This window comes from Salvia hispanica, chromosome 3 (assembly GCF_023119035.1).
Source record: "Salvia hispanica cultivar TCC Black 2014 chromosome 3, UniMelb_Shisp_WGS_1.0, whole genome shotgun sequence".
In the NCBI taxonomy this organism is placed as follows: Eukaryota; Viridiplantae; Streptophyta; class Magnoliopsida; order Lamiales; family Lamiaceae; genus Salvia; species Salvia hispanica.
In genome coordinates, this window is record NC_062967.1 from 28,006,095 (window position 1) to 28,032,039 (window position 25,945).

The 25,945-nt window shown below is 38.2% G+C and overlaps 4 protein-coding genes across 5 annotated transcripts; 1 reads left to right on the top strand and 3 right to left on the bottom strand.

Annotated features, from left to right (window-relative positions):
- Positions 1 to 3,347, bottom strand: LOC125210690 (thioredoxin-like protein AAED1, chloroplastic). Of its 2 annotated transcripts, none has more exons than XM_048110258.1 (9): positions 3,084 to 3,347; positions 2,634 to 2,775; positions 2,496 to 2,541; positions 2,131 to 2,190; positions 1,851 to 1,887; positions 1,139 to 1,218; positions 894 to 985; positions 390 to 450; positions 1 to 240 (listed from the first exon to the last, which is right to left on the bottom strand). In XM_048110258.1, the coding sequence occupies exons 1-9, from the start codon at positions 3,289 to 3,291 to the stop codon at positions 154 to 156; spliced, it is 813 nt and encodes a 270-aa protein (XP_047966215.1). In that variant the 5' UTR covers positions 3,292 to 3,347; the 3' UTR covers positions 1 to 153. The 2 variants fall into 2 exon arrangements, with proteins under 2 accessions (XP_047966215.1, XP_047966216.1); XM_048110259.1 differs by having other exon boundaries at positions 1 to 222; positions 3,084 to 3,345.
- Positions 3,348 to 4,055: 708 nt separating this feature from the next.
- On the top strand, positions 4,056 to 7,259 carry LOC125210655 (adenylate kinase-like). The gene is made up of 4 exons (XM_048110207.1): positions 4,056 to 4,433; positions 5,501 to 5,641; positions 5,928 to 6,200; positions 6,878 to 7,259. The coding sequence occupies exons 1-4, from the start codon at positions 4,173 to 4,175 to the stop codon at positions 7,019 to 7,021; spliced, it is 819 nt and encodes a 272-aa protein (XP_047966164.1). The 5' UTR covers positions 4,056 to 4,172; the 3' UTR covers positions 7,022 to 7,259.
- Positions 7,260 to 7,689: 430 nt separating this feature from the next.
- LOC125216290 (GTPase-activating protein gyp3-like) lies at positions 7,690 to 13,841 on the bottom strand. The gene is made up of 19 exons (XM_048117963.1): positions 13,643 to 13,841; positions 13,349 to 13,507; positions 13,160 to 13,229; positions 12,114 to 12,962; positions 11,851 to 12,018; positions 11,467 to 11,580; positions 10,840 to 10,898; positions 10,599 to 10,665; positions 10,472 to 10,523; positions 10,291 to 10,383; positions 10,114 to 10,197; positions 9,620 to 10,044; positions 9,419 to 9,480; positions 8,996 to 9,065; positions 8,756 to 8,836; positions 8,571 to 8,651; positions 8,149 to 8,270; positions 7,950 to 7,998; positions 7,690 to 7,873 (listed from the first exon to the last, which is right to left on the bottom strand). Exons 2-19 carry the CDS (start codon positions 13,393 to 13,395, stop codon positions 7,811 to 7,813), a joined length of 2,556 nt encoding a protein of 851 aa, XP_047973920.1. The 5' UTR covers positions 13,396 to 13,507; positions 13,643 to 13,841; the 3' UTR covers positions 7,690 to 7,810.
- A 480-nt stretch (positions 13,842 to 14,321) lies between these two features.
- On the bottom strand, positions 14,322 to 25,539 carry LOC125212711 (kinesin-like protein KIN-5D). Its single transcript, XM_048112947.1, has 22 exons — positions 25,156 to 25,539; positions 24,930 to 25,059; positions 24,387 to 24,545; positions 23,833 to 24,297; positions 23,658 to 23,755; positions 23,421 to 23,577; positions 23,273 to 23,342; positions 23,120 to 23,196; positions 22,968 to 23,048; positions 22,782 to 22,893; positions 22,627 to 22,713; positions 22,384 to 22,559; positions 22,143 to 22,304; positions 21,954 to 22,061; positions 21,728 to 21,886; positions 21,582 to 21,665; positions 21,310 to 21,515; positions 21,158 to 21,230; positions 15,052 to 15,080; positions 14,872 to 14,981; positions 14,651 to 14,802; positions 14,322 to 14,573 (listed from the first exon to the last, which is right to left on the bottom strand). Exons 1-22 carry the CDS (start codon positions 25,311 to 25,313, stop codon positions 14,523 to 14,525), a joined length of 2,904 nt encoding a protein of 967 aa, XP_047968904.1. The 5' UTR covers positions 25,314 to 25,539; the 3' UTR covers positions 14,322 to 14,522.
- Positions 25,540 to 25,945: the final 406 nt, after the last annotated feature.

A 25,945-nucleotide genomic window follows, 5' to 3' on the forward strand; every position in this document is an offset into this window, starting at 1 on the left:
TTCAACAACATAACTTGATTCCATAGACAACTGAGACAACAATAGATGTAGTATTTGGTATTTTAACTTCAGATGTGTGTATATACAGCAGATATTTTTTTACTACAGAATACTACGCATATAATACTGTGAAAAGGACTCTCAGTATGCTTCTCAGTTGTCTTGAACACAGCAGGCCTTCAAGATCTCTTGTATCTCCGGGTCATCACCAGCTTCTTTGTCCTGCGTAAACCCAACATTCTGCATAGCATAAGTGACTAGTCTAGGGCGTAGTTTGTGTAGAATCAGTCCATAACGGAAATTCAAATGTTATAAAATCAAATTCCGAGTCATGGAAAGTTTCTTTATCAGTTATAAATTTCGTAGATAGAGGAAGAAAAGGGGTTAACCTTGTGGATATATGAGATGTTATGTTTGCCGGGGCCTGCAACGATGATTCCACCTTGCCTCCTACAAAATTACAACAAATAATTCAAAATTTCCAAGAACAGAACCTCAAAAGTACCTATGAGATTAAAATGAGATGCATGAACATAGTTTTTGGACTAACTTCCACTAAGTAATCATTTCACAATCACATAAAACAGAAATTAAAATACAAATCAAAAGAAGAAGAATTAATGGTAGTCACTTTTATGACTTCCCACCAAGAAAATACACAGCCTCAATACATCTACAGTTTATCGGACAAAGTGATCAAAGCAATCACTTTCTTGCTAAACTTGTAGCCCTTTTGTTTTGGGTAAAACTTTACAATTAAGAGACACTGTCAAAGTTCTAGAGTTCAATTCACATGCATTAATTCAGATGTGAAATAGAAACTTTATGCCCACACTACATAAACGAAGTAAGTCAGATGCAACTTTTACTCATTTTCCAGGTGGGCAACTTACCAGCCACCTCTTGTCCGGGTATCCTTCTCAAACGAAAGCTCCCAGTCTTGTCGATATCCGTCAAGGTACGCTTGTATTATTTTTAAACCAGCCTGAGAACAAAAAAGATAAAACTGAAGCAGAGAAACGAGCATAAAGATGTTTATAGACCTCACAACCATGCTGCAATGAAATAACTCATGCAGCTGTTAACTACTTGTGTAGAAATAGAAGTCATAATCACAGGGATTAAAGTGTCACCATACCCGGGGAGTAAATGTGGTGGTAACACCAGAGACAAAATTCAGTGCGTCATACGATGCATGGCTAGGGTCTGCATATACCTCTGTAACAAAAAAAGAGAAACATATTTTGTGTGGAAATATTCTGATAGAGTCAAGGGAAATGGAATGACATGTTTTGCAGAATAATCTGGATTCTGAAATCTTATGGGTGGACTAAACAGATAAAAGATATAAAAAGTGAAACTGAATTGTTCACTGATCTTCATTGATGATTTTTACATTTACAAAGTACAATCTACTCTATTTATAATAAACAAGAGTATGATATATTCCTAGAATAATAAAATTGAATCATGTACAAAACCAGGAATTCACAAGACAGTGCACTCATCATTTATTTTAATATGCTGGATACTATATTTGAAAGTGCTTCTAAGTCTTCTTTTCCATACTGCTTATTTTATTTATATGGTTAAGGTTATAAGAGCCAACGCATGAGGTTTGCACGGGTGTAAATATATATACCAGTATAACATATTGATAGCGAATTAACTCTGTTAAAATACATGGAGAGCAATCATACTTATTTGTGTATTCAACTTTATATTCTAGATGGACACACACTAAAATGACGAGAGAAGTAAATGATCAGAACAGCTAAGAAAAAGATCATAGTGCAAATTTTGAGTTTGCTATAACACGGTTTCAATGTAAAATAAATTTAGAAACACACCTCCTTTGAACTTTGTTTGCTCTGAGAAAACTTTTGCCTGCCACCATAGTGCTAATCAGTATTCCAACAATATATTAAGCCAACCAACAAACTCTCCGAAGGAAAACAAGAAGTCAAAAGACACCGGGAGGGAAAATAGTGTTGAAAGAGAATTCATGTAGTGGATGGAATTCATAAAAGAAAATTCGAAATGGGCTTGCTGAATAGGATCTGAAGTGGGAATGCTAGGAGCCTTTTATCGTATGTGCATGTAGGGCGAGATCCAAGAAAGGATGCATACCTGATCAACACTTCCAGGCCCAATTATAACAAGCGCCACACCAGCAGCGTCCATGGTATCCTGTCAAACAAGCACAAAATTCTGCCAAAATGAAGAAGGTAGTAACACTCAGTTCTAATCATGCAAAAACTAAATTTCTCAACTATATAAAAATTCAGAATGCTCTCACTCTAACTGAATGAATCACAACAACTTGGTAGAAGAATTAGGGAAAATAAATTGATGATGAAGAAAGTAAGTATATTAAACAGTGACTCCTACAAATAGTGGCATGACCATTTCTGAAAAGGGCTTGAGGTACTAAAGAATACTCAATACAAGCAAGCAGGGAATGAACAAGTCAGTCGAGAGGCAACGCAATTCACCTTTCCAGAAGCAAGGTAGGCTGCCCTTGTTCGACAGAGAACACATCTGCAACAGCCAAATATACAAAAAGTAACTCGTGTCTGCAAAATATAGGCTTAAAAGCAGAACATCGGAGCGCAAAGATTCACAATAATCACCCGAAATGACGAGCAAATGCTACCACAGCCTTCCTATCTTTCCACAAGTCAGAAATGGGGATTCCATTCCCATTCAAGTTGTAGACTATCACGGTTTCCAGCAAGTCAGTGGCACCATCAGTCACAGCCGAAGTCTCAGCCCCTGCTTTTCATTATCATTCACAACCACCACAATTACAGTTCAACTTTGAGATAAATTGGCTCAAATTCTTATTCCTCAACTGAACCTCTACAGAGATAGACCTACTTTAGGCAAATACTTCTACGATTGATGATAAAGCACACATTCAATTGGTTGATTCCTACTTCCTAATTGATTAAATTAGCGATTGATTTCGTCTGCTATAACAAAATTCTAACCAAGCTACGAATTCCTAAAACCGAACACTGCACGAGCCAATTGATAACAAAATGGAAGCGTCGAGCTATGATTTCGGGGGTGAATCTTACCTGTAGAATTGGAGACGGCGGATGGACTGATACGACACCGTTGGGGCGAGCTGAGGGAGGCTAATTTGGCGCGAAGGAGAGGGAATTCACGGCGGAGACGGCGCGACGGATTCGTGAGAACGTTGTTAGGCGAGTATTGGGGCGTAAAAGCTTTACAAGATGCGGCGGCGACGCCGTGCGCGGTGGTTGTGCCGAGAGAAGCAGCCATGGGTAAATAACCTCAGCTGACACGTGGCCTTTTTTGTAACGATATTTATATTTATAAAGAATCATTATATATGGTTTTTATATTGCTGCCGTTGCGGATACTTGGACAACTTCATTTTCACATATATATTTAAAATTTGTTGCTACTTACTCCCTCCGTCTAGTCCCCTATTAGGAGTCACACTTTGACTGGGCAGGAGTTTTTTAAGAAATGCAAAGAAAAGTTAGTTTGAAAAAGTTAGTGGAATGTGAGATCTATTTTTTATATTGATTTTATAATAAAATGTGAGTGAATTGAGTTAGTGGAATGTGAGACCTACTTACCATTTATGATAAAAAAATAAAGTGTGACTCTTAATTGGGAACGGACCGAAATGGAAAAGTGTTACTCTTAATAGGAGACGGAGGGAGTATTCTTTTTGGGTTGTGTTTTAAAATTTGATACTCTTATTATTATTATTAGTACTTCCTTCGTCCCAAGATGACCCTTTCCTTAGGATGAGAGAGCAGTTTGTTTCTCCTAATTTTTTGAGGTTACTTATAACTTCACAATCGAAAGGAGATAGTACGAATTAAACATCCAAAAATGGAAAGATTAACTAAGTACTAAATGCAAATATTAGAAAAGCAATGCATGATTTAAAAATTATATATCCGCCGAACCGGTCGAGCAAAGCAATGAAAATGTGGTCGAGCAGAATTAGTCGGATTTTCAAAATAAAAAAAATATTGTACTACTCCATATCCGAATCTAATGGGAATCACGAAAAGATTCTCCGCCGCATTACCCACTTCGTAAAACTCCACATTTCTTTCTCTTTCTCTTCCTCCAACGCTTCGCTTTCGATTTATCCTTCTCGATTCCGTCTCCACCACCGCTAAATGGCGGCCATGATCCGCCTCTTCCGATCCTCCTCCGCCGCATTTTCGACCCGGAGGTCCCTCTCCTCGGCCGCCGCGACCGAATTCAAACCCCGCGTGGATCCCAAGGGCAGGAACGTCCAGTGGGTGTTCCTCGGGTGCCCCGGCGTCGGGAAAGGCACCTACGCCAGCCGCCTCTCGGTTCTCCTCGGCGTCCCGCACATCGCCACCGGCGATCTCGTCCGCGAAGAGCTCAATTCCTCCGGCCCCATGTCGAAGCAGGTCTGTTGTGTTTTTGATGTGGTTAGGGTTTGATCTGCGCGTGATTGGATTGAGTGAGATCGTGGAATTCAAATGCGTTTTGAATTACAGAAATTGTAAATTGGGATATTTGAATTTATTGTGAATTTGTGGAATTTGAGATGTGTTTGCAGTTGAAGAGGTGACATTTCAGTGAATAGTAGTAGTGAATAAATTGTGGATTCATTGATATTTTATGGTAAATGCGTTGTGATTTGAATTATGTAGTGTATGATATTTGGGATACTCCTTCGAAATATTACAAAAAATGAAAATTGAGATATTTGAATTTTATTTGTGTGTATGTGGAATTATAGATGTGTTGAAAATGTAGTTGAAAAAACTAGTGAATAGCAATGACTGAAATGTTGATTTATCTGGAGTAATTTTTAATGTGTGAAGCTCAACGATAAAGTTTACAGCTTGTTGCGGAATCGAATCCCATACAATGTGTTGTTTCTGTTTATGTTTATGTTATTTTAGTGAGATGTGAGAAATTGTGTTGTGTTTTGGTTAGCATATTTGAATATATTGTGAATATGTGAAGTTTGAAATGTGTTAAAAATAGTTGAAGAATGACATTTTGATGAATAGTAATGACTGGATTGTGGATTCATTAATTTTTTGTGGTAAGTGTGTGATGCTCAATGATAAAGTTCACAACTTGCTGCAAAATAGAATCTTTCTTGCTGTGTTTTTCGGTTTATGTTTTGTTAGTGAGATGAGAATTTGTGCTGTGTTTTGGTTTGTAGTTGCGTGTCTGAACTATCATATGTATTGTTGAAGCCCGAGGAGATTGTGAACCAGATAAAATTGGTATCCAATGAGTTCATTATTGGTTTGTTGTCGAAGAGGCTTGAGACGTAGAGTCTAATGGAGAATCAGGATTCATATGATTGGATTGAGGATATTATAGAATTTGGATGCTTGTGTTTTGTTATTTGAGTCTTAAAGTTTACAGCTTGCTGGCTTTTGTGTATGTTTCTTTAGTGAGATGAGTTTGTGCTGTGTTTTGGTTCATAGCTGAACTATTGGATGTATTGTTGCAGCTCGAGGAGATTGTGAACCAGGGCAAACTGGTATCCGATGAGATCATCATCAATTTATTGTCAAAGAGGCTTGAGTCAGGAGAATCAAAGGGAGAATCAGGATTCATACTCGATGGTTTTCCTCGAACAGTAAGACAAGCGGTGAGTGATTCTTCTTTTCACAGTTTTAGCAGGTATATCAAATCAGAGATGAGCTAAATAGAGAAAGGGTTTGTGCTGAATGAATAAACGATAGTGTTACTAACAACCCGAAGCATTGTCCTTCAACACTCAAAATTTAATTCAGAAATTGCTTCACCGTATGTTTCTTGTGCAATTCGCACGTTGCTTCAAGTGATTTCTGAACTTTGATCAAATAGGAGAAAGTAGGAAATTCATCAGTTGTCTCTTGAAATGCTGAGTAACTTGATCCTTCACTAATATGCAGGAAATACTAAATGATGTGACCGATATTGATCTGGTCGTAAATCTGAAGCTCCCCGAACAAGTACTAATAGATAAATGCCTCGGAAGAAGGATTTGCAGTGAATGTGGGAAGAACTTCAACGTGGCCACAATCGATGTCAAGGGAGAGAACGGGAATCCGGACATATATATGGACCCCCTTCTCCCGCCTTCACACTGTGCTTCAAAGCTCGTAACTCGTCCTGATGATACCGAAACTGTTGTGAAGCAAAGGTTGGCGGTCTACACTGAAAAGGTACTTGTTTCCCCTTTTGAATTTGCAAGTAACTGTGTGGATCAAAAGCTGAGAATATCCGATAAACATATAAGTTAGGGAGCCATAATTTAACCACCCAAAACCATGATCGAAGGTGAATGGTTGACTCGCACTTATATGATATTCCATACTTTCACGTGAAACCCATGTGTATTCCATATCCACGGATGGCACGCCATCCATTTGTTGCCCCTTGGGCCCACATCTTCAGTAGCTCCCCTCACACCTTCAGATAGCCCTTTTAGTAGGCCGTTTGGATATGGGATTCGTATCAATCCATCCCCTTTTGAACCAGACGGTGCACACGCCCGGTGGAAAACCCAAAGTTGTAGGCCCAACATCCATTTGTTTCCCTTTGGACCAACTTCTTCAGGGGCACCCCTTTGGTCGGACCTTCGGGTAGTGCCTTTCCCTAGGCCGTTCGGATCCACACTCACCGCACCAAATTGACAAACATATAAAATAGGGAGCACTAACTTATCTCAAAACCATGGTCAATAGTAAAAGGTTGACTCCCACTTATACGTCATTCCACACTTTCATATGGAACCGATGTCCGGTCTTACCTTGTGATCTTGCTCATTGTGATTCTTAGAATTGTGAATTTCATTCTACTTCATCTTTTACTCAATTGATTTCCCTCTGGGCAAATGCAGAGCCAGCCAGTGGAGGACTTCTACCGTTGCCAAGGGAAACTGGTCGAGTTTGTCATACCCGGTGGGATCCCGGAGTCGTTGCCAAAGCTGCTCGAAGCTCTGAACCTCAACGAAAATGAGGAGAAACAGTCGGCAGCAGTGTAGGTTTTCTTAGGATGTGGAGTTCAAATTTTGCAGACATCATAACTTTTGATATTTTTACAGAATACCTTATTATTTCATGGGGAAAATAAGAAAACTAAGAGTGTAGTGATGCTGAACAATCCCTTTTTAGATTTCCAACTTTGTTGTAAGATTATTTAACAAGTTTGTTTATTTTTTTTCCCACTTGTTCAAGTGTAATAATAAAACTATGATATACTATTGGATATCCATTCTTTCATCATAGTGTTACATGCTTGAGTATTTTTCTATTTCCAGATGTATGTATTCATGCTACATATATTAATATATTAGTATGTAAAATTAATCCAAGTACTATGGTTAAAAGATTATTGCTCCGGGCAGACCAAGCCCAGAGAAGGTTGGTTTGTTCATCATCATCGGAAAAAAATTATTCGAACATGTCGTATTGTTGCTGTTGGTGGTGTGGTTAAACTTATCTCTGCAAAATATCAGCGCCCTAGTTGGGGATATCTTTGGAGTCGGATGCTATTACATGCCGGATCTCTGCTCGAGATGATTTGTAAGAAAACAACCAATTTTTTTCGTTTTTTTACCCTTCTGTTGATACTCAATTTGTAACAAGACTAGTTTTGCGATGCACGATGTTGGCCTATTTTCGATCAAATTAAAGTTGAAAGAGAACATGGTTGCCCAAAAAGTACAAACTATTGTTTATTACCTCATCGTACTCATACAAACTTAAAAACGATGATGTTAAAAAACTACTGCAGTGTATGAGCATAGTATATTGTTTCTGTAACTTTCTTGTCATCTATCTTGCTGGTGGCCATCAGCATCGTCGGGGACGTTATTGCCAGAGTCATCTTTCCCCTGTCAGCATAGTTTGATCGTTTATACCTACACGCACACGTAAATATGTATTTGACAAAGAAGATTTAAGACTTACCTTCCTCCAACCAAGGCCGAATGAGAGTAGACCAGTCTTTTTTGTAGAACTGGCAATGGTACAAGGGATACATATATAAATTATGATGTAAGAAAATGGGATTTGATAACGGGGATATACTTCCTCCGTCCCAAGGAAGACGACCCTTTTTTTAGACAGTAAAAGATTTTATGCACTGTGGAGCAGGGTGCTTACTCACTTAGGTGAAGAGGCTTTACTTTGCCCAGATTCATATTGCAATGTTGCTTCTAGCATCGTCTCTGCCATAACAACCCGCTTCTCCTTAGCGTCTAGGGCACCCATGGCTTTGTCATACTTTTCCTGTGCATACATAGATGTATTATTTGATCTTGTCTTGAAGAACAAAGCAAAATAAACAATCATAAGGCCTTGTTTACTTTGGTAAATGTATGTGGATCACGGAAGGTCTTTCGTTTTTGTCCTAACATTAACTTTTCTTCATATCACTTGGGATAACCAAGTTCCTTGATTATATTGATTTTAAGTGACTAAATGGATGATATATTAATAATGCATCAAAGTAAACTATCTAACCACCAGATAACAAATCCTCAAAGTAAGCCTACTGTTAAAACAGAGGACTTGAACGTTGTATAGAACCTGAAGTGCGCGCAGCTGTTGTTCTGCAGAACGTCGAGCTTCATCGGCTATCCTCTGTTCTTGCTCAACATTCATTAGAACCTAAAATAGCCATATAAAAGGAAGATCCCTCATAACTATGACCTCTGACAAGATGAGTATCAGCCTCTATAGCTGAGTGTTTGAAAGAGAAGTGGGAAAATGACCTCAAGCATTGCTTTCTCCCCTTCTTTCTTATCAGACAGAACCTGCCGTAGTTCAGCAACCTCCTTCTCCAGTTTCTCAACCTGCAGAAAATTATGAGGAATCATGCACATACTTAAAAAATGCATCTCTGTTAAACGGTAATAATCGAATTGAACTAGATATACAGCGTGATTTATTGCATGCCTCTTGATTTCTTTGAAGTAAGTACTATTATTAACAGACGAATAATTGTAAAATACCTTTGCAGCTAGTTCCATTCGATTATCTTCTTGAACCATTTCTATAAACGCAGATTCTAATTCTTCAGACCTACAAAAGACGAAGCACATTTTTCCGTGATTTCAAAATAGGGGAACAATCAACATTTTTTATTGTCATTGAAAATGACCAGCAAATGATTAGAATATAAGTGATTGATCATTGATTCTTGGAAGATCAATAGAAATCTTTTAAAGTATAAAAAACCACCAAGGCTTGCTGAAAAAACGTGGTGCCAACATGCAACGACTGTGGCCAGTTAACAGCGAAATAATATTTCCAATTGAACGCTTTAGCATCCAAGCTTCAGCTCTGATCGAATAGTATAAACTAGTAAAATAGAATATATTACACATGAATAGTAAAACTGAATTCCAAACTCTCTTTCCCCCTCTTCAACTAACCTGAGCATAGCCGATCTCTTTTCCTCTAGCAACCTGCAGAGCTCAACCTTTAACCAAATCACCTGAAGAAAATATACTGAAAAGGTGAATTTCTTACTGAGTGGTGATATTAATGGTAAATCCCAGTAAACACACACACAAACATTTGAGTTCTCTAAAACAGAAGAAAAGCAGGTGCTACTCAAATAGATAACAAACTACCTGTTCCTGAAGATCTGGAAGTGAATCTACTTCGGAATCAATGGTCATGCCTTTAAGATACTCATCCAGGCTGGCAGAATGAGATTCCAAACATGGAATTTCACCTAAATCCATATTATCATTCAAGCCTGCTTCTATCTCATTTTCTTTTGCTATTTGTCCACGATCATGCTTGAAGCTGTATAACTTAGTTGCGAGACCTTTAGGATCTTTGAAGCTTTTGCACCCTTTGGCTCTTTCGTTGAATGTCGAAACTACAGATGGCCTATGCTTCTGTCTCAGTTCCTGCAGTCGATCTTCAGTGATGGTCAAGAAACCCATACAAGCAGTTAAGACAAGTTGGCTGCTATCAAACGTGGAACCAGTAAGTGTTTGCAATAAAGTTATAACATCTCCAGCATCCTTCGTTGTAACTAGAGCAGGTCCTGTAGATCAAACGCTAATATAATTCAATGTGTCTCACTTAAATTATTCAGGAAACATGAAACGTGTACCATATAAATCCATCAAAGCAAGCGCAGTTCGAAAGAGCATGACGCGGTTCCCTTCAAACAGGATCACATCCCACACTCGAAGAACTGAAATTAGGGCAAGATGGTGTAGAGTTTGAGCTATGTTGGGAAGTAATTATGTATTTCAGCCTGTTATGCAAAACAATCATAAGCACACACCACTTTCCCATGGAAGCGTGTTTACAAAGATTGAGAGGAACCAAGGCCCAGACATCCATGCCACTTCAACTCCCAAGTAATCAAGATGGTTTACTGCAGCAAACTGGATTTGATGACGGACTGTGTATATCTAATATGAGTGAAGAAGCCATATGATAAAAGCTTTTTATAGAGGACTAACCTAGTTTAGGAAACCTTTCACGCATCAAGTCCTCAAAAACAAGTTGGTCAACCTATGAAGTAACAAAATTTTAAGGCTTCTGTTAACATGAGCACATTCCTGAAACAACAATTGTTAAGACACAAACCTGGGATTCTGTCATTTCTTGTGAGAAATAACCTTCAAAATAATCATCGATTATACCCACCAGTGTCCTGAAAGGAGAGACTAGGTAAAAACTAGCTCATTCAGTATTATTTTCTGCATGATCATATGTTGATTTAAATAAAAAGATCTCTATATGATGATGCTCTAATATTTTTCCCTTCCCTAAGTTATAAAAGTTCATACAGTTCCAAAACAGGATGATGTAAAAGCTTGAAAGTTACCAGAACGCATTTTCCTCAGGCATCATCAGAAGTAATAAGCCAGCAAAGAAATTCATTGCCTGGAGTAACAAAGAGCATGGAATGAAAATTTAAAAATAAAAACAAGAAAAATTTCTAAGTGAAGTTTGACTTGAATGATGCAGACACAAGAGGAAGATTTTCATCTTATTATTCATGCAAACTGAAGAATCTTACTACAACTTGCATTCTCCCATATTTTTACAGGTCTTGTAATCTTTATGCAACATTTCTGACTATATCCAGATAACAGAAATCATCTGAAGTATCCATTGTAAATAACATTTGTCTCCCAGTTTCCTAATTTGTGACTTTACCATCTTAAATATATATAGATAGCATCCTCTTGTCCGTATGTGCTTATAATAGTCATTTTTTTCTATTATTATAATAGACATAATATTTTCCACTCTCTCCAGTTCATAAACTTATCTTCTAACATGCACATTTTGTAAATCATATGGCTAAATAAATAAATTACAATCTTGCTTCTATTTTCCTCCCCAGTGTTCAAGCTTCACCTCATATCATATCTCTGTAAGATTACTTTTCATCTTTTTTTCTTAGTCATTTGACGCCGAATACGATAAACCTAAACCAGGCAGTCACCTGGCAATACCCAACTGAGGGGTTATGCAGAGCATATGCTGAGAGCACACGCCGTAATGAGTTTCTGCCAGTTTCATTTAATGCCGGATGGCCTGGAAATGTTCGTGGCAGATCCTGCAGCAAGCGAACAAGAAAATCAGTCTTTACACATAATGACAAGGCATGATAGAAATAAATTTTAGTAATAGATGTTGACTAGAATTTGAAGAGAGAACTAAGATGTTCAACAATGGACAAAATTCTATTCCAAAGTTAATAAAGTTCAAGCATCCATCCGGGCGGGGTATTGCTATTGAAGACCATCCTAGATGAACCCTAAAAGAAGCAGCACCTACGAATCAAAAAGATTGAACGATAAAGTCCAGGAGCCATGCAGCTAACGACCTTCTCAATCTGCTTCTTTAACTTTTCTGACAAATTGCCTTTCTTCTCTTCAGATGCTGATTTATCATGCTCTTTGCCATCACTACCAGCATCACATTCTACAGCCAGCAAATCTTGGTAATATCTATCCACTCGGCGGGTTCTAACACCAACGAATGCTTGCCACACCTGCCCAATTAAGTAAGTGCAAAAATATAAAGAAGCTTTAGAGCTGGAAAAGTGATGTCAATAATTTCGCGTTTGATGCAACGGTGTAACTGTACCTCCCCCCTAAGTTCCCTGGGTACTCCTAATTGAACAAGGGATGCAAGTTCTTGTTTCCACGGAAAACTGGATTCTGTGGGCAGTAGTATATCACTGGAACTAGTTTCTACTGTAGGAGCTTCTGCACTATCAGTTCTCTCACTATCGTCTTCAGACCCTCCACCATCTGCTCTTCCCTCGTCTATTGATGGAAGGTCATTATTTTCGCACCTTATCTTTTCATGCTTCGTGTTCGCATTCTTCTTTATTCGTAAACTCATCAAATGGTCTATGGTATTTAGTGATGAACTAATATCAGCCCATGTCTTCACCTCACGGGGCTTACTATGTTGGTTACTTGGAGCTTCCTTGGGAGGTATACTTCCCTCAGACCTCTTTTCACTTGAATTTCCATCTTCTCCGCTCACCTTTTCAACAGCAGTGACTTCAGAAATGGCAGCGGACTGTTCAGCCGAATCTTCCCTTTCCTCACTTGCTGTTTGAATGAGATCACGTGGCTCCTCTGTAACCTCGGAAACCACATTTTCACTTGCTGTTTGACTGAGATCAGGTTGATCCTTTGTAACCTCAGAAACCAGAGGTTCACTTGCTGATTGACTGAGATCATGTGGCTCCTCTGTAACCTCGGAAACCACAGGTTCACTTGCTGTTTGCCTGAGATCATGTGGCTCCTCTGTAACCTCGGAAACCACAGGTTCACTTGCTGTTTGCCTGAGATCATGTGGCTCCTCAGTAACCTCGGAAACCACAGGTTCAGTGTCATCTTCCTTAGCATGACTAGCCCTTGTAGACTCTTCTTGCTGCACAAGAAATCCCCTCCATTTTTCCAATCTCTCCCCTTCTTCCTCCTGGAATTTCACATGTAGACTTTTAGCGGAACACAAGAAATCCCCTCCATTTTCTTAAGTTTACCAAACACATGCGATAAATAACAAATCAAATCCACACAGGTTCTCTAATAAGAAAGTATTAGTATAACTCAACTACAAGCCACCAAAAACAAAACGGAAACTGAATCATATTGCCATTTCACCAAGAAGGTCACCTTGTAGATATTGGAGTACTCTCGATACCTATGGGCATGTTGAGGTCTCACAGTAAATCCATATGAATCCCTGCCAACATTTCAATTGTTTCATCTCCCATGCGTATGTTTGCATATCATACATACATCCCCATTTATTGTATTTGTAAAACTATAGCAGAAATTAGAATACGCCAATCATAAATTTACCTAGAATCATCATATAATGTACGCTTGCTCAACAACGACAACAACATACTTCACAATAATTCTAATACCACCGCCCATATCGCTCTCCTGTTCAATCAATCAACCCACCCCCAATGAAAACACTGTCCACCATTCCCTCATCCGACTCCGGATCTACATCTACATGATAAACTCACTAATTATTTCACCAAATCCTACCCTAGAAATTTGAAATTGGATGACGATAAACAAATTTTCACTCTCACACTTCAAAATCAAACGCGATCAAGGATTCAACATCAACGACTATCTCACCTCTCTCGGGAAAACTTAAAAATTTCCTGAAATTTCGAATCCGGAACTCCGCGGAAAAGCAGGCAATAGCCACACGTGTCGAGCTCAAATCTTCGCTGACATTGCTGAAAATTTTACACGTTTACAGCTGAAGCATATTGCATTTCCGTAGCGATCGATTGGTTTCATCTCTTCCAACAGTAAACTGATTTTCCCTCTCTTCCGCTCCCTCTCTCTCTCTCTCTCCTTTTTGCTACAGCGCCACGTGTCATATCTTTTGCCGAAAATGGAAGTGGGTTTATTCAGATGGGCCATAATTTATGGAAAGCCCAAAGTTTTGGGCTTTGAAAAATGAATTGGGCCATGATGTATATCATTATATGCTCACCTGATTTTATATTTTAAATTTTGAAATTTGTATTATCCTCAATTCTAATAATTGGATTAATTTTATTTTAGGATTTTGAAGTTCCTAATTATAACTTGATTTTTTCAATTTGTATCAATTTAAAAAATTATTTCCAGATAACTCTATCAATATAGATGTTTTGTAGATAACTTATTTTGTAGATTAGAAATCTCTAACCCAATCAGCCCACTATATTAATTGGGTTATAGGGATGACTCAAAACTTGAAGGGCAGTACATTATGCTAAAAGGTGTAAAAATTAGCTTGTCATAAAATTCAAGTCTAAAACAATAGACAATGAAATGATTTTTTCATAAATTTCTTGAAATTGAAGAGCCAAATCTGAAAGACTATTGTAAGAATGAGTTACATGAGTCTTTTTGGTTATATAGACCCCAAATTTCCTATGGATAGTATATGTAAAAAAAATGGTTTGCAACTGCATTATCTGCTTTGAGTGTTTCTAAACTGATCAAACTCTCAACCTCTTCTCTACTTTGCAAAACCATATTTCCTCGGACTTGGACTTGGACTTGAATCCACCTGCTCAGAGAGAGAGAGAGGCATTTAAACTCCGTGACACGGCCTTTAAAATTTATGTTTATTTAAGAGATTCTTACCAAGTAGTCATCAACAAGCCATTTTCTTGCACTTATTGAAATCTCAGCCACTTGTCCTGAGTGGCTGTCGCTGGTTTGCTTCGTGGAGACGATGCAACGAGCACTCAGCAGCTCAGCCTTCTCTGATGCTTCGCGGTCTAGCCTGAGAACCTCTGCAGAAGACAATGTGATATGAGATAGTAAGCAAGTTATATGACTTATGACAGTAGGTGGCTTCTTACTTTCAGCACACAACGTTAGATTCCTCGTAGCATCGCCCGTCTCCTCAAGAAACGAGGCAGCAATGGATGAATATCGGCCGTGGAACTTCTCATTCGCTGCTGTTTCATTCCTGCGAGCAAAAATGAAAGATTTTTGTGTGTTGTTCCTCAAAACAAATGACAGAAAGTGAGAGGGCTTACTTGATGAGAGAATCTTGAGAGACGAAATTGTTGGAATAATTGAATGAACAATTACTTAAAGCTCTCTATGATGATCAACCGAGAACGACGGAGAAGGAGCATAAACTATAAAGCGGAAGCGTACCTTGATCCATCTAGAATTGAACGGTGGAATTGCTTTTTGCTTTGCAGCGGCTATGGATCTTCCAAACGATCAGAGACATTCTTCGCAATAGTCTGCCGAGAGAATACAGAGATATCGAATGTTCTTCTGACGTCTGGGGACCATAACCCTAGCTTATATTTATATTAAATATAAACCCCTTTATTTTCTATTCGGTCCCTCATCAAATAGAAAATCACTTTATGGTATCTACACTTATTTCCATAACAAAATAAATACACTTTAGACCAAACTTTAATCTTCATTGGATCACTTTAATTGGACAACTGAAAGATAGCCATACACATTAAATTAGTCATGTGGAAGCCCAAATTTCTAACAATCTCCCACTTGGGCAACACATGACACCAAATAAATGTGTACAAACCGAATGAGCGCTCAAAAGTGCTATCACATAGTGTATTTCCGAACAATCTTATTATCAACCATATCGACATAGGACTAAAGGGGCAGTCACCATATTTTTTCATGATTAAACCCATCAGTAATCACATATGCAAATATAATCAACAACAGATCAATTATGGAGTGTAGCATGAAAATTTCATGCAAGGTGATCATACATGCCTATTTCCAACTGGTCCTCCCAAAGTGAGATCAAACCAAAAATAATGGACAAAACATAATACTTTATTTCTGCAGAGAATAACATGAGTTTTATAACTACATGTTCAAAACACAATATAGAGCAATAACCAAAACTACTCCCACTGAACGGAAGTATCCTTAAACAACATAACACCCATTTGGGCTACATGCCCATGAAAGACCTTAGGTGATAGTCCCTTAATGATTGGATTTGTAATCATCAAATCCATTCCCTTATGCTCTATATGTATTTGTCCATTCCAAACCCTTTATTTAACAACCAGGAAGTTCCTGTTGTTTTAGAATATAATACTGCAGAGTTATTGTCATAACATAACTTAAGTAGTCTTTCAATACCTTACAATATGCAGCCTAGTGACAAAATTTCACAGTCATATTCATTAACTAGATGCCCCAAAACAAGTTACGAATTCTGTTATCATGGCAGAAGTAGCTACAAGTGTTTGCTCAGCACTTCTCCACGAAATGGCTCTACAGCCAACAGACACACGTAACTTAAAATGGATCCTTTACTGTATTGGCATCTAACAAAATCAGAATCAAAATTCCTAAAGATCTCTCCAAATGATCTGATTTTATGTATGCGAGCATGTAATGCTTAGTTCTCTATATATATCTCATAACCCGTTTTGCTGTTTCCTAATGATCCATATCGGGTTATTGAAATATCTGCCCAACATATAAACAATTGAAACCAAATTGGGTCTGATACACACTTGAGCACACATTAGGCTCCCAATCACCGAAGCATATGGAAGCTTCTGCATTTTCTAAATCTCAAGATTTATCTTATGGCACTGAATGAGACTAGGTTTGTCTCCTTTAGTCATAGGGGTATTTCTTTACTTGCAATTATGCATCTCAAATACTTTAGGCACCTTTTCACTATATCCCTTCTGTGACAATCGAAAATTATTTCATTCGATTCCAAATACAAAAGAGGCTTCCCCAAGATCTTTCACCTCAAATTTCTTCGAGAGTAATTCTTGGTGTTGCGCAATATTCCTTATCATTAATTGCAATCAATATGTCATCGATATGCAATACCAACAAGATGCATTTGCTCCCACTGAACTTGTGTTACACAACCATCAATAGCATTCTTTCTGAATCCAAATGAAAGAACTACTTCATAAAATTTGTGGTACCATTGACGAGAGTCTTAATTGAGGTTGTTGAGATTGACTTTAAATGATATCATCCGCATGAGATTGAATGTTTACAACAATATCATCTTGAGGTTCTTAATATGCTTCTTCAATGATAGTAATTGATACCTGATCATTGTCAGAAGCAGTAGTAGGTGTCTATACAGACTCCTCCTCAAAAGTAATGTTCCTTAACACATTCTTCCCCCCAAACTCAACATCCTCAAGGAATACTATATTTCTCGTCCCAAAAATTAGTTCCTTTTGTGGGATCATAAAATTAAAAAACCCCTAAATTTTTCTAGAAGACCAAAGTGAGAATATATGCTACAGTCTTTAATGCCTCTCCCTAAAGCGAATGCGACAAGGAAGAATGATAAATCATACTCCTTCACATATCTTTAAGAGTTTTATTTTGTCTTTTAGCTACACCACTCATGCTAGGCGATCACGGCATGGTGAACAAAACGACGATCTCACACTCTTCCAAATAGAAGGCAAAAGGTCTTTGACATTGTTCACATGTGCAGTCATTTCTTTCGTAGTATTCACCACCACGGTTAGATTTGACTTTCTTAATGCCTTTGTTGAGTTGGAGCTCAACATCAACCCTGAATATTTTGAACTTGTCTAAAGCCTCATACTTTTAATAGATTAAATGTAGGTGCCTAGAATAAGAATATTCATTTGTGAATGATATAAAATATTGTTGATCATTCCAAGAAACCGAAGTGAATGAACCACAAATGTCCGTATATATCAATTCTAAAATGTATAGCTCTATTGGCACCTAATTTCTTAAGTTTGGTCTGATTTCCTTAGATACATTAAACACACAAATCAAGTTCTGAAAAGATAAGTGTATTCAATACAACATATGACACAAGTCTCACAATCCTTTATTTTGAGATATAACCAAAACACTTGTGTCATAAATTAACCAAATTCTAGTTATTTAATTTGCTTAGTCCCTTTTGATTCAACATGTAAAGCTTCTGAATATGAAGTAACATAATTGAGCATACAAAGATTGTTATATGCACTTAAGGAAACAGTGTCCACAATACTAGAATTATTTGAAGGAAGAGCTTTACTATTTCTGAATGAACAAGAGAAACCAAATTTGTCCAAAGCAGAAATAGAAACCAAATTTTGTCTAAAAGACAGTACAATAAGGTATCCTTCAAAGACAGAATAATTCCAGTCTTTAATAACAATCTATAATGCCCAATAGTCTCTACTTCCACCGATTTGTCATGTTCCACATAGATGTATCTTTCACCATCAATTGACTTTCGGTAGCTCAGACAGCCTTGCACTGATAACCTTATGTGAGTAGTAGCACCAGAATCTACCCACTAAATACCATTAGAGACTAAATCCAAATTAACTTTAGAACAGACCAAAACAAGAATTGTAACTTCCTTTGCACGCCATGCGCGATATTTACAATTCTTCTTTTTATATCCATGTTTACCACAAAAGAAACAACTATCATTATCTTTATGTTGTTTCTTTTGTGATCAACCCTTATCCATAGTAGCATTCTCAAAACACTCTCTTAATGCCTTTTTACTTTATTTCTTGAGATACTGACCAGATGTGCAACACCAAATGCACAAGCAAGTCTTTAAAGTTCAAGCTTTAGCGAAGCAACGTGAGACATTTGCATAATGTGCTCCCTTATGTTGCCCTTGCCCTTATACTTTATTGAGATCAAGCATGCTTGTCTCAGCCTTAATGTTTTTCGCAAAATGTACCTTAGTTTTGGCAAGGTATTCACTGACCTTAGTGATATACTTAGATGCAATGCCTCAAAAGGCTTCTAGGCTGCTACACCTAATGATCAATAGACTTACACGATTCGAGTATTCCCACTTCTCGTAGTTTCTCCTTTGATAAGAAGCACTATAGTCCGTATGAGAAGTAGGTTGCTCAATCCTTAACGCGTAATCTAGATCCATGCAACCCAGAGCAATCAAAATATAATCTTTGCAATCCTTAAAATTTTACCCATTCAATACTAATATATTGTTCATGTTGGAAGAACCTGCAGAAGCAGACATCACAATTGAATAGAGAACAAAACCAAATTAATTGTCATGCTCACATCATAAAATTCAAATAAAATGGTAGCATCTCGAGGTACCGGCACAACATTCAAATCAAGTCTGTGGACAGTAATATGAACTTGCAAGTGGTAACCTTTTGTAGTAATCAAACACTGACAATAAGATCATGTCAAGCAATGTCCACCTGTGGGCATCACATTTACTCACACGAAAACTGGATAATCATCACGTATTTATCACCACAGGTATGTGTGTATCTCGTGCCAAATATTAATCTTCCTGTGGGCCGACTAATATCCGCATTAAAAATACGCACACACTTACCGTCCTAACATTCGCAGTAAAGAAGTCTAGACAAGAGAGGTTACTGTTGCAACGTCTTATTTCGACTAATCTATTTGAACATTAGTAAACCATATCGAGGTACCGAGCACAACATTCACAATAAGTCCTTTGACAGTAATGTGAATTTGTAAGTGGTATTCTCTTTATAATGATCAAACACTGACAATAAGATCATGTTAAGCAGTGTCCACCTGTGGGCATCACACATTACTTACACGAAAACTGAATAATTGTCACGTATTTATCATTAAAGGTTTGTATGTATTTCATGCCAAATATTAATCTTCCTGTGGGCCGACTAATATCCGCATTAAAATACACACATTAACAAAAGGAACATGAGATGCACCAAAATTATTGAATTTAAAATTTTAAAACTGAATATAAACGCTTGCAAGCAAGTCGTTGTTAACTGTCTGGAATATAGTGGCTAGCCAACGAGTCACTAGGTTCGCGTACCTTGCGAACTCAGTGAGTCGCTAATCCTGACGGCCAGCCCTATAACTCCTTAGCAAATGACAAATTGCTGACTCCTAATGGGATTCCATATAATTTTGCCAAATCCGATTTTCACTAAAATCGACAAAATCCAAATTTTGATGTTTCCCAAGATCAAATTAACAAACACAAATAACTAAAAGCAACATCAAAACAACCAAATAAATCCACATAATACAAATCCTAAACTTTATGGATTCACATGACAAGCGAGAACGAAATCTAATCACCGAACAAGAACATACAAAATTGGGTAGTTCTTCACATAAATTGAATTAACCTTTCATTAACAGAAAACAATTATCGGTAAACCACAATCCAAAACTCAATTTACTATATGCGATACCCAATCACATAAGGAAAACTTTGATTTGCGCAAGGTTAGAAAAATATTGCAAAACCTTCATCGATCAACCAAATTCTCAATCAATACGTGTATATACATAAATCCACGAGGACAAGTATTAATTCACGGGGCATAATCCACAATCTAACTCATCAAAATAAACAACCAAAACTGTATTGGAATACGTGCACAATCATAACCTTGAATTGAAAATACCTAAACCATATTATATCCGCAAGATTACAGGAACAAAAAAGAATTGAATTATTGAATTCAAATTCACATCAAATTAGGGGATTGATCCCGAAACAGCTGACATATATATATGCATAATTATAAAACGCAACGCAAAACCCTAATATCAAGAAACTGAATTTCTTGAATTCCCAAAAAAATAAACAAATCTTAATTCTCCTCTTCCCAATTCTCAGAGAATCATCAATAGAGTGGCTCTGATACCACTTGTTGGAATAATTGAATGAACAATTACTTAAAGCTCTCTATGATGATCAACCGAGAACGACGGAGAAGGAGCATAAACTATAAAGCGGAAGCGTACCTTGATCCATCTAGAATTGAACGGTGGAATTGCTTTTTGCTTTGCAGCGGCTATGGATCTTCCAAACGATCAGAGACATTCTTCGCAATAGTCTGCCGAGAGAATACAGAGATATCGAATGTTCTTCTGACGTCTGGGGACCATAACCCTAGCTTATATTTATATTAAATATAAACCCCTTTATTTTCTATTCGGTCCCTCATCAAATAGAAAATCACTTTATGGTATCTACACTTATTTCCATAACAAAATAAATACACTTTAGACCAAACTTTAATCTTCATTGGATCACTTTAATTGGACAACTGAAAGATAGCCATACACATTAAATTAGTCATGTGGAAGCCCAAATTTCTAACAGAAATTCGCCTTGATCTCATCCAACAAAGATTCTTCGGACAATCTCTGCTGTTTCGAAACCTCTGCCAACTCTCTCACGCTGCATAGCATCGAAGATTGCAATAAAACACAACACTTGCACATAAAGAAAGCGAAAGTGTGTGATTTTGTTGCGTTACCAGCATTGAAGGCCGTCTTCAAGGGCGCATTTGCCGGCTTCCACAGCAACAGAATCTTCAACATAGTTGCTTTCTGTTGTCTGAATGAAAACATTCCACTTTTCCTCAGTGTCAACGGTTAGGCTTTGCATCTCCGATATTTCTTGATTCAGCTTCAGTCCGTTGCTTGAGGCGCTCTCTAGCACGTCGTCTACTGCTGCTTGTATCTGAAAAACAGAATCACACATAACATTCAGATTTGGAGATGAGGTTTCACTGTAATAAATACTTACCATTTTTTTCTTTCTAGAACTCGAATTCGCCAAAAGTTCGGACATTTGCTCCAACAGAAGCTTTTCTTCAGCAGCAGAATACTCCTACCAAAGAGTAAGTGACTTTAGGCAAAATTTTCGTGTAAAGGAAAATGTTCGAAGACTACCTCAAACTTTGTCGTGAAGGCGTGCAGCTTCTGTTTGGCGATAGTTTGGGAATCCTCTTCGATGAGTGTCAATTTGGACGTATAAATCTTCAAAGTCTTGAAAAAACTAGCAAGGCTACTGGAAATGGACTTGGACGTATGGTGGGAACGCGCGTGATTCTGATGGAAAAAAGGCCGATTCTCACAAAGTATCGCGTAAAAACAATTGAGAGGTTTCTGTTCTTACCTCCTCCTGCTGCCTCACGAATTCGTCTAATTTCAGTCCAAGATTGTTCATGTTGCTTTTCAGACCGTTGTTAATGGCAGCAGCAGCTGATGCGTTTTTAGACACGAGCTGCATTGGATTAGTGGTTAGTTATAGTAACGTAGGGGAAGCAAAAAGCGCGTATATCTAACTACAAAGATCGATTCTCACATCCATAATGCACGAAGAATGATCTGAAAGCGCGGAGCTCAATCTACTTAAGGCCACTTGAGAGTTCTGATACAGTTCTTCAGCTGAACCGTCTATTTTGTTGACACCAGACGCGTTTAGCTCCTTGAGATTTTCGATCTGTTTGAAAAGCTCGTCTATCGCCTACGTTGTGAAAAAAAGTACTACATGATTTATATTCCACATGAGGGAATAGGCTTTACTGGGAGAGATTCTGAGCTACCTTAGCTTTTGAAGTTAGGAATAATCGTGTATCGTCTTGAATCGCCTTCCAGTTCTGTTCTTGGTTCGTTGCTGAGGCCGAGACCCCTTCGTCTAGCTCCTGAAGCTGCTGAACTAAATGAGAGTAAAACTTCTCTACATTTTGCCTGTTTGTTTCTTCTAAATCTGTCTTGTGTTCTGTTTGACACGAAAACCAATTTTAGAAAAAACGCGATGATGATACGTTTGAATAAGATACACGAACCAATTTTGGCGAACAAGGTAGACGCGTCCAACACAGCGCCCTCAAGGTCTGATTGAAGCTCGGAAGTTTTCTTTGTCAGTTCTTTTCCTGTACATTGATGCAGAATGAGACTGCATTCGAAGCGAAAATAGTGCAAAAACGCGACATCCTCGTACCAGAAGAAATGAGATTGAATATCACTGCCTCCTTATCTCTACACACGTCTTCGGCTTGTTGGCATTGATTTTTGAGATTAAGCAGAGACTGTCGAGCCGTTGTCAGTTCTCCCTGGATTAAAAACAACGTTGCACGATTTTTACTCGTTTCGAGCTAGAAATAGCAGAATAAGGAATGATGCATACTTCAGTGCTAAGTAGTTTATCTTTCAAATCTACTGTTAGCTGTTGCTGATAAAGATACAGTTCTTGCAGCTCCATCAGTTGCTGCTCACAACAAAAAACACGACGTCTCAATAAAAAAATGCGTAAAACAAAGTAATACGAGGGCTACGCACCTTCCTCAACGCGTCTGAACTGTGTCGATCACCCTGATCACCATAACCACCATTCACTTGCCTCGAAACACGAAGTTCTGAGTGAGAGAATCAAAACGTAACGAGCTCAGCTAACGTGTGAATCTATTTTACGGTTACATGAGATAGATCTACCTTGCTTCAGACTATCTATCTGAGTGTAGAGATCTTTGATCACTGTAGATTTCATCAACTTTTGGTTCACCTAATAATCAAATCGAGCTCGTCTCATTTCTCATCGAAGAATGATGCAAGACGAGAAAAAAAACAAGAATCCACCAACCTCAGGTCTGTTCTTGATACATTTTGCACGAAACGCATAGTCAAGAGTGCTGAGCGTTTCTTCTTGACAGAGAACGGATGGTGAGATCGTTGCGATGATGCACGTTTTCGTCTTTCCTCCCAAAGAATCCCTCAACAACCTTGTTAACTTGCTATCCCTAACATTCAAAAAGGGCTAATCTTACTAAAACTCTTTCAAACAACACAACTGCAGCATTAGACAGAAACAACGACGTACCTATATGGAACGTGCGTAGAGTTGTCAGCCAACGCGTTGATAACACGCCCGAGCGTGAGCAAACTCTTGTTGATCTCACCAGCCTCCCTTGCTCTCCCCTGCATCACCAAACAAGAAGTTAAACCCGAAGAATCTTCAATAACCGACATAGCACGCGCATTTCGTTCCCAAAGACCTCTCGTGCACCAGAGCGCAGCACGTTCTCCGAGCCAGCGAGGTCCACGAGGTTCAACCTGCCACATCGGATCATCTCCGATCCATGATCAGTGGTGCTAGTGTCAGGCTCCTTGATCTGGACCGTGATGGTGAAAATCGAGTGGGACCGGTTGCTTTGCTTGTTCACGAGCGTCTCAGCCGTGCGCTTCCTAGACGAGCCTTTTTCCAAAATCGCGCAAATCTCATCCACGCTGCACACGACCTCTTCCTCCAGCCCCCGGACGAAGACAGCACCCTTCCCATCCTCCATTAGTACTAACGGCCTCTTGCCCTCGTCGGGTGCCAAGAGATCCGTTATCTCCTCGTTGTAGAGCTCAAGAAACGTCGCCTTCATGCTGTAGTCGGCCCTCTCCCTCTCCAACACGTCGAATATCTGCTGCACGGCTCTTGGGATCATACCGGCATTTTCGTGAAACTCGCCATTCTACAACAGAAACCAATATCAAACATAAGATACAGCATTCTTTTTATGATTGAAAATACATCTTTTTCAGATAATAGAAAGCAAGAAACCTTGTATTTTCGCCCTTCGCCTTCCATGGTGTAGGTCTTGCCCGTCCCGGTCTGGCCGTAGGCAAAGATGGTCCAGCTGTAGCCTTCGAGAACTTCAGCAATGGCCGGAGCAATGATGTCATCATAAACCTCTACCTGCTTCGAATTCAGACCAAACACCTAAACAAACACAAAACAAAAATTGCTCAAAAATCATCAACAATCAAGTCCGAAACAACTAGGGTGGGTCAGTACGTTATACACTACCAAAATTGTCATACTATATACTTTACCGAAAATACTAATATGAGTAAATATCAATTGTTACCTTATCAAACTTTTCGGTATACTAAATTTTGATGTGACCAATTTCAGTATTGGTACCATACTGAACAACTTGTATGGCTTACCATATCGCAAATCACTGTATATCAAAATTTTGATATTTACGATATTTTTCCGATGCAATAAGTACGGTATACGGTATATTTTTCCACCCCTAGAATCAACCTTTCAGTTCAAAACTACATTGCCATGTGATTGCAACCAAAAAAAAAATCAAACCTTATCAAACACAAACACTTTATCTGTTTGCTTGTTGCCTGTGTTTTGAGTAGCAATCACTTGTTGTTTGATCTCATCACAAGAAATCATTGATGATGCTTTTCCTCTGCTCTCCTCTTCAGACAGAGGCCTAATGTGAACACAACACAACATAAAGACTGCCTAATAAAACACATGTCCAAAACAAAACACCATTTTTGAAGATGAACAAGACGAAAAAGATCACCTGCACCGCGCAACAACTTGCACATTCACCCCTTTTTGTTCGTCGTTGGATCGAAAAAAATCCTTGGTGGGGCTCTCATTGCTACTCCACAGTGTTCTACTCATGGATGAAGGAGTCCAACTCCTTCTCCTCTGAGTGTTTGCTCTTGAATTTTCCATGGTGTTCTGTAATCAAGAACCTGTGTGTTCAAGAAGAGGGGAGAGGAGAGAGGGGGGAAGAATGAACATGGAGGAATGTGAAAACTTTTTCAGACACTTGGAAAATCAGACAAGAAAAATGCAACATGAATCATGGATTTAGGACATCCAATGAAGTGAACATGGCACATACAGAAATCCCTTTGACATATTGAGAATATTATTGAATTGAATATCATAACAGTGTGACTTTTGCATCACCAATTATTAGAGATTTTGGATATACTTTTTTTATTTGGAGGATCAAGAACAGTGAATTTGCTATTTTTACTGCAAAATCTTTGATAATCCAATCTTGTAAATATGCAATTTGACCACTAACACTTTGCCATTTCCAAGAAAAAGTAAAGAAACAAGCATTGGATTAATCTTTTCTAACCTTTACACACATTGGCACACACACAAAAATTGCATACTCTGAGTTTAGATTGTTATTACTAAATTATCTCGGTTACAACTTTTTGTCTTAAATCAAATGAAGCGTTTGCTTTCAGTTGCCTGACGTTATTGTTCCAATTTTAATGGTTAAAAGGCAAAAAAATAATGAAACTTGTTAATTCAATATTCTTTTTCCATTTGTTTTGTTCGTGAAT

Bases quoted from the DNA above. Each gene is read 5' to 3' on its own strand.
- LOC125210690 (XM_048110258.1), bottom strand. From the start codon at position 3,291: ATGGCTGCTTCTCTCGGCACAACCACCGCGCACGGCGTCGCCGCCGCA. The intron at 1,219-1,850 runs GTGTGTTTCTAA...TTTTTGTTACAG, and splicing joins GCAAACAAAGTTCAAAGGAG to AGGTATATGCAGACCCTAGC. The intron at 451-893 runs GTAAGTTGCCCA...GTAATTTTGTAG, and splicing joins ACCCGGACAAGAGGTGGCTG to GAGGCAAGGTGGAATCATCG.
- LOC125210655 (XM_048110207.1), top strand. From the start codon at position 4,173: ATGGCGGCCATGATCCGCCTCTTCCGATCCTCCTCCGCCGCATTTTCG. The intron at 4,434-5,500 runs GTCTGTTGTGTT...GTATTGTTGCAG, and splicing joins CCGGCCCCATGTCGAAGCAG to CTCGAGGAGATTGTGAACCA. The intron at 6,201-6,877 runs GTACTTGTTTCC...GGGCAAATGCAG, and splicing joins TGGCGGTCTACACTGAAAAG to AGCCAGCCAGTGGAGGACTT.
- LOC125216290 (XM_048117963.1), bottom strand. From the start codon at position 13,395: ATGTTGTTGTCGTTGTTGAGCAAGCGTACATTATATGATGATTCTAG. The intron at 10,666-10,839 runs GTAACTTTCAAG...CTCTCCTTTCAG, and splicing joins CCTGAGGAAAATGCGTTCTG to GACACTGGTGGGTATAATCG. The intron at 9,066-9,418 runs GTTAGTTGAAGA...CGTCTTTTGTAG, and splicing joins AAGAGATCGGCTATGCTCAG to GTCTGAAGAATTAGAATCTG.
- LOC125212711 (XM_048112947.1), bottom strand. From the start codon at position 25,313: ATGGAAAATTCAAGAGCAAACACTCAGAGGAGAAGGAGTTGGACTCCT. The intron at 23,578-23,657 runs GTACGTCGTTGT...TTTGAATGTTAG, and splicing joins TCTACGCACGTTCCATATAG to GGATAGCAAGTTAACAAGGT. The intron at 23,049-23,119 runs GTGCGTAGCCCT...TGTTGTGAGCAG, and splicing joins GTTCAGACGCGTTGAGGAAG to CAACTGATGGAGCTGCAAGA.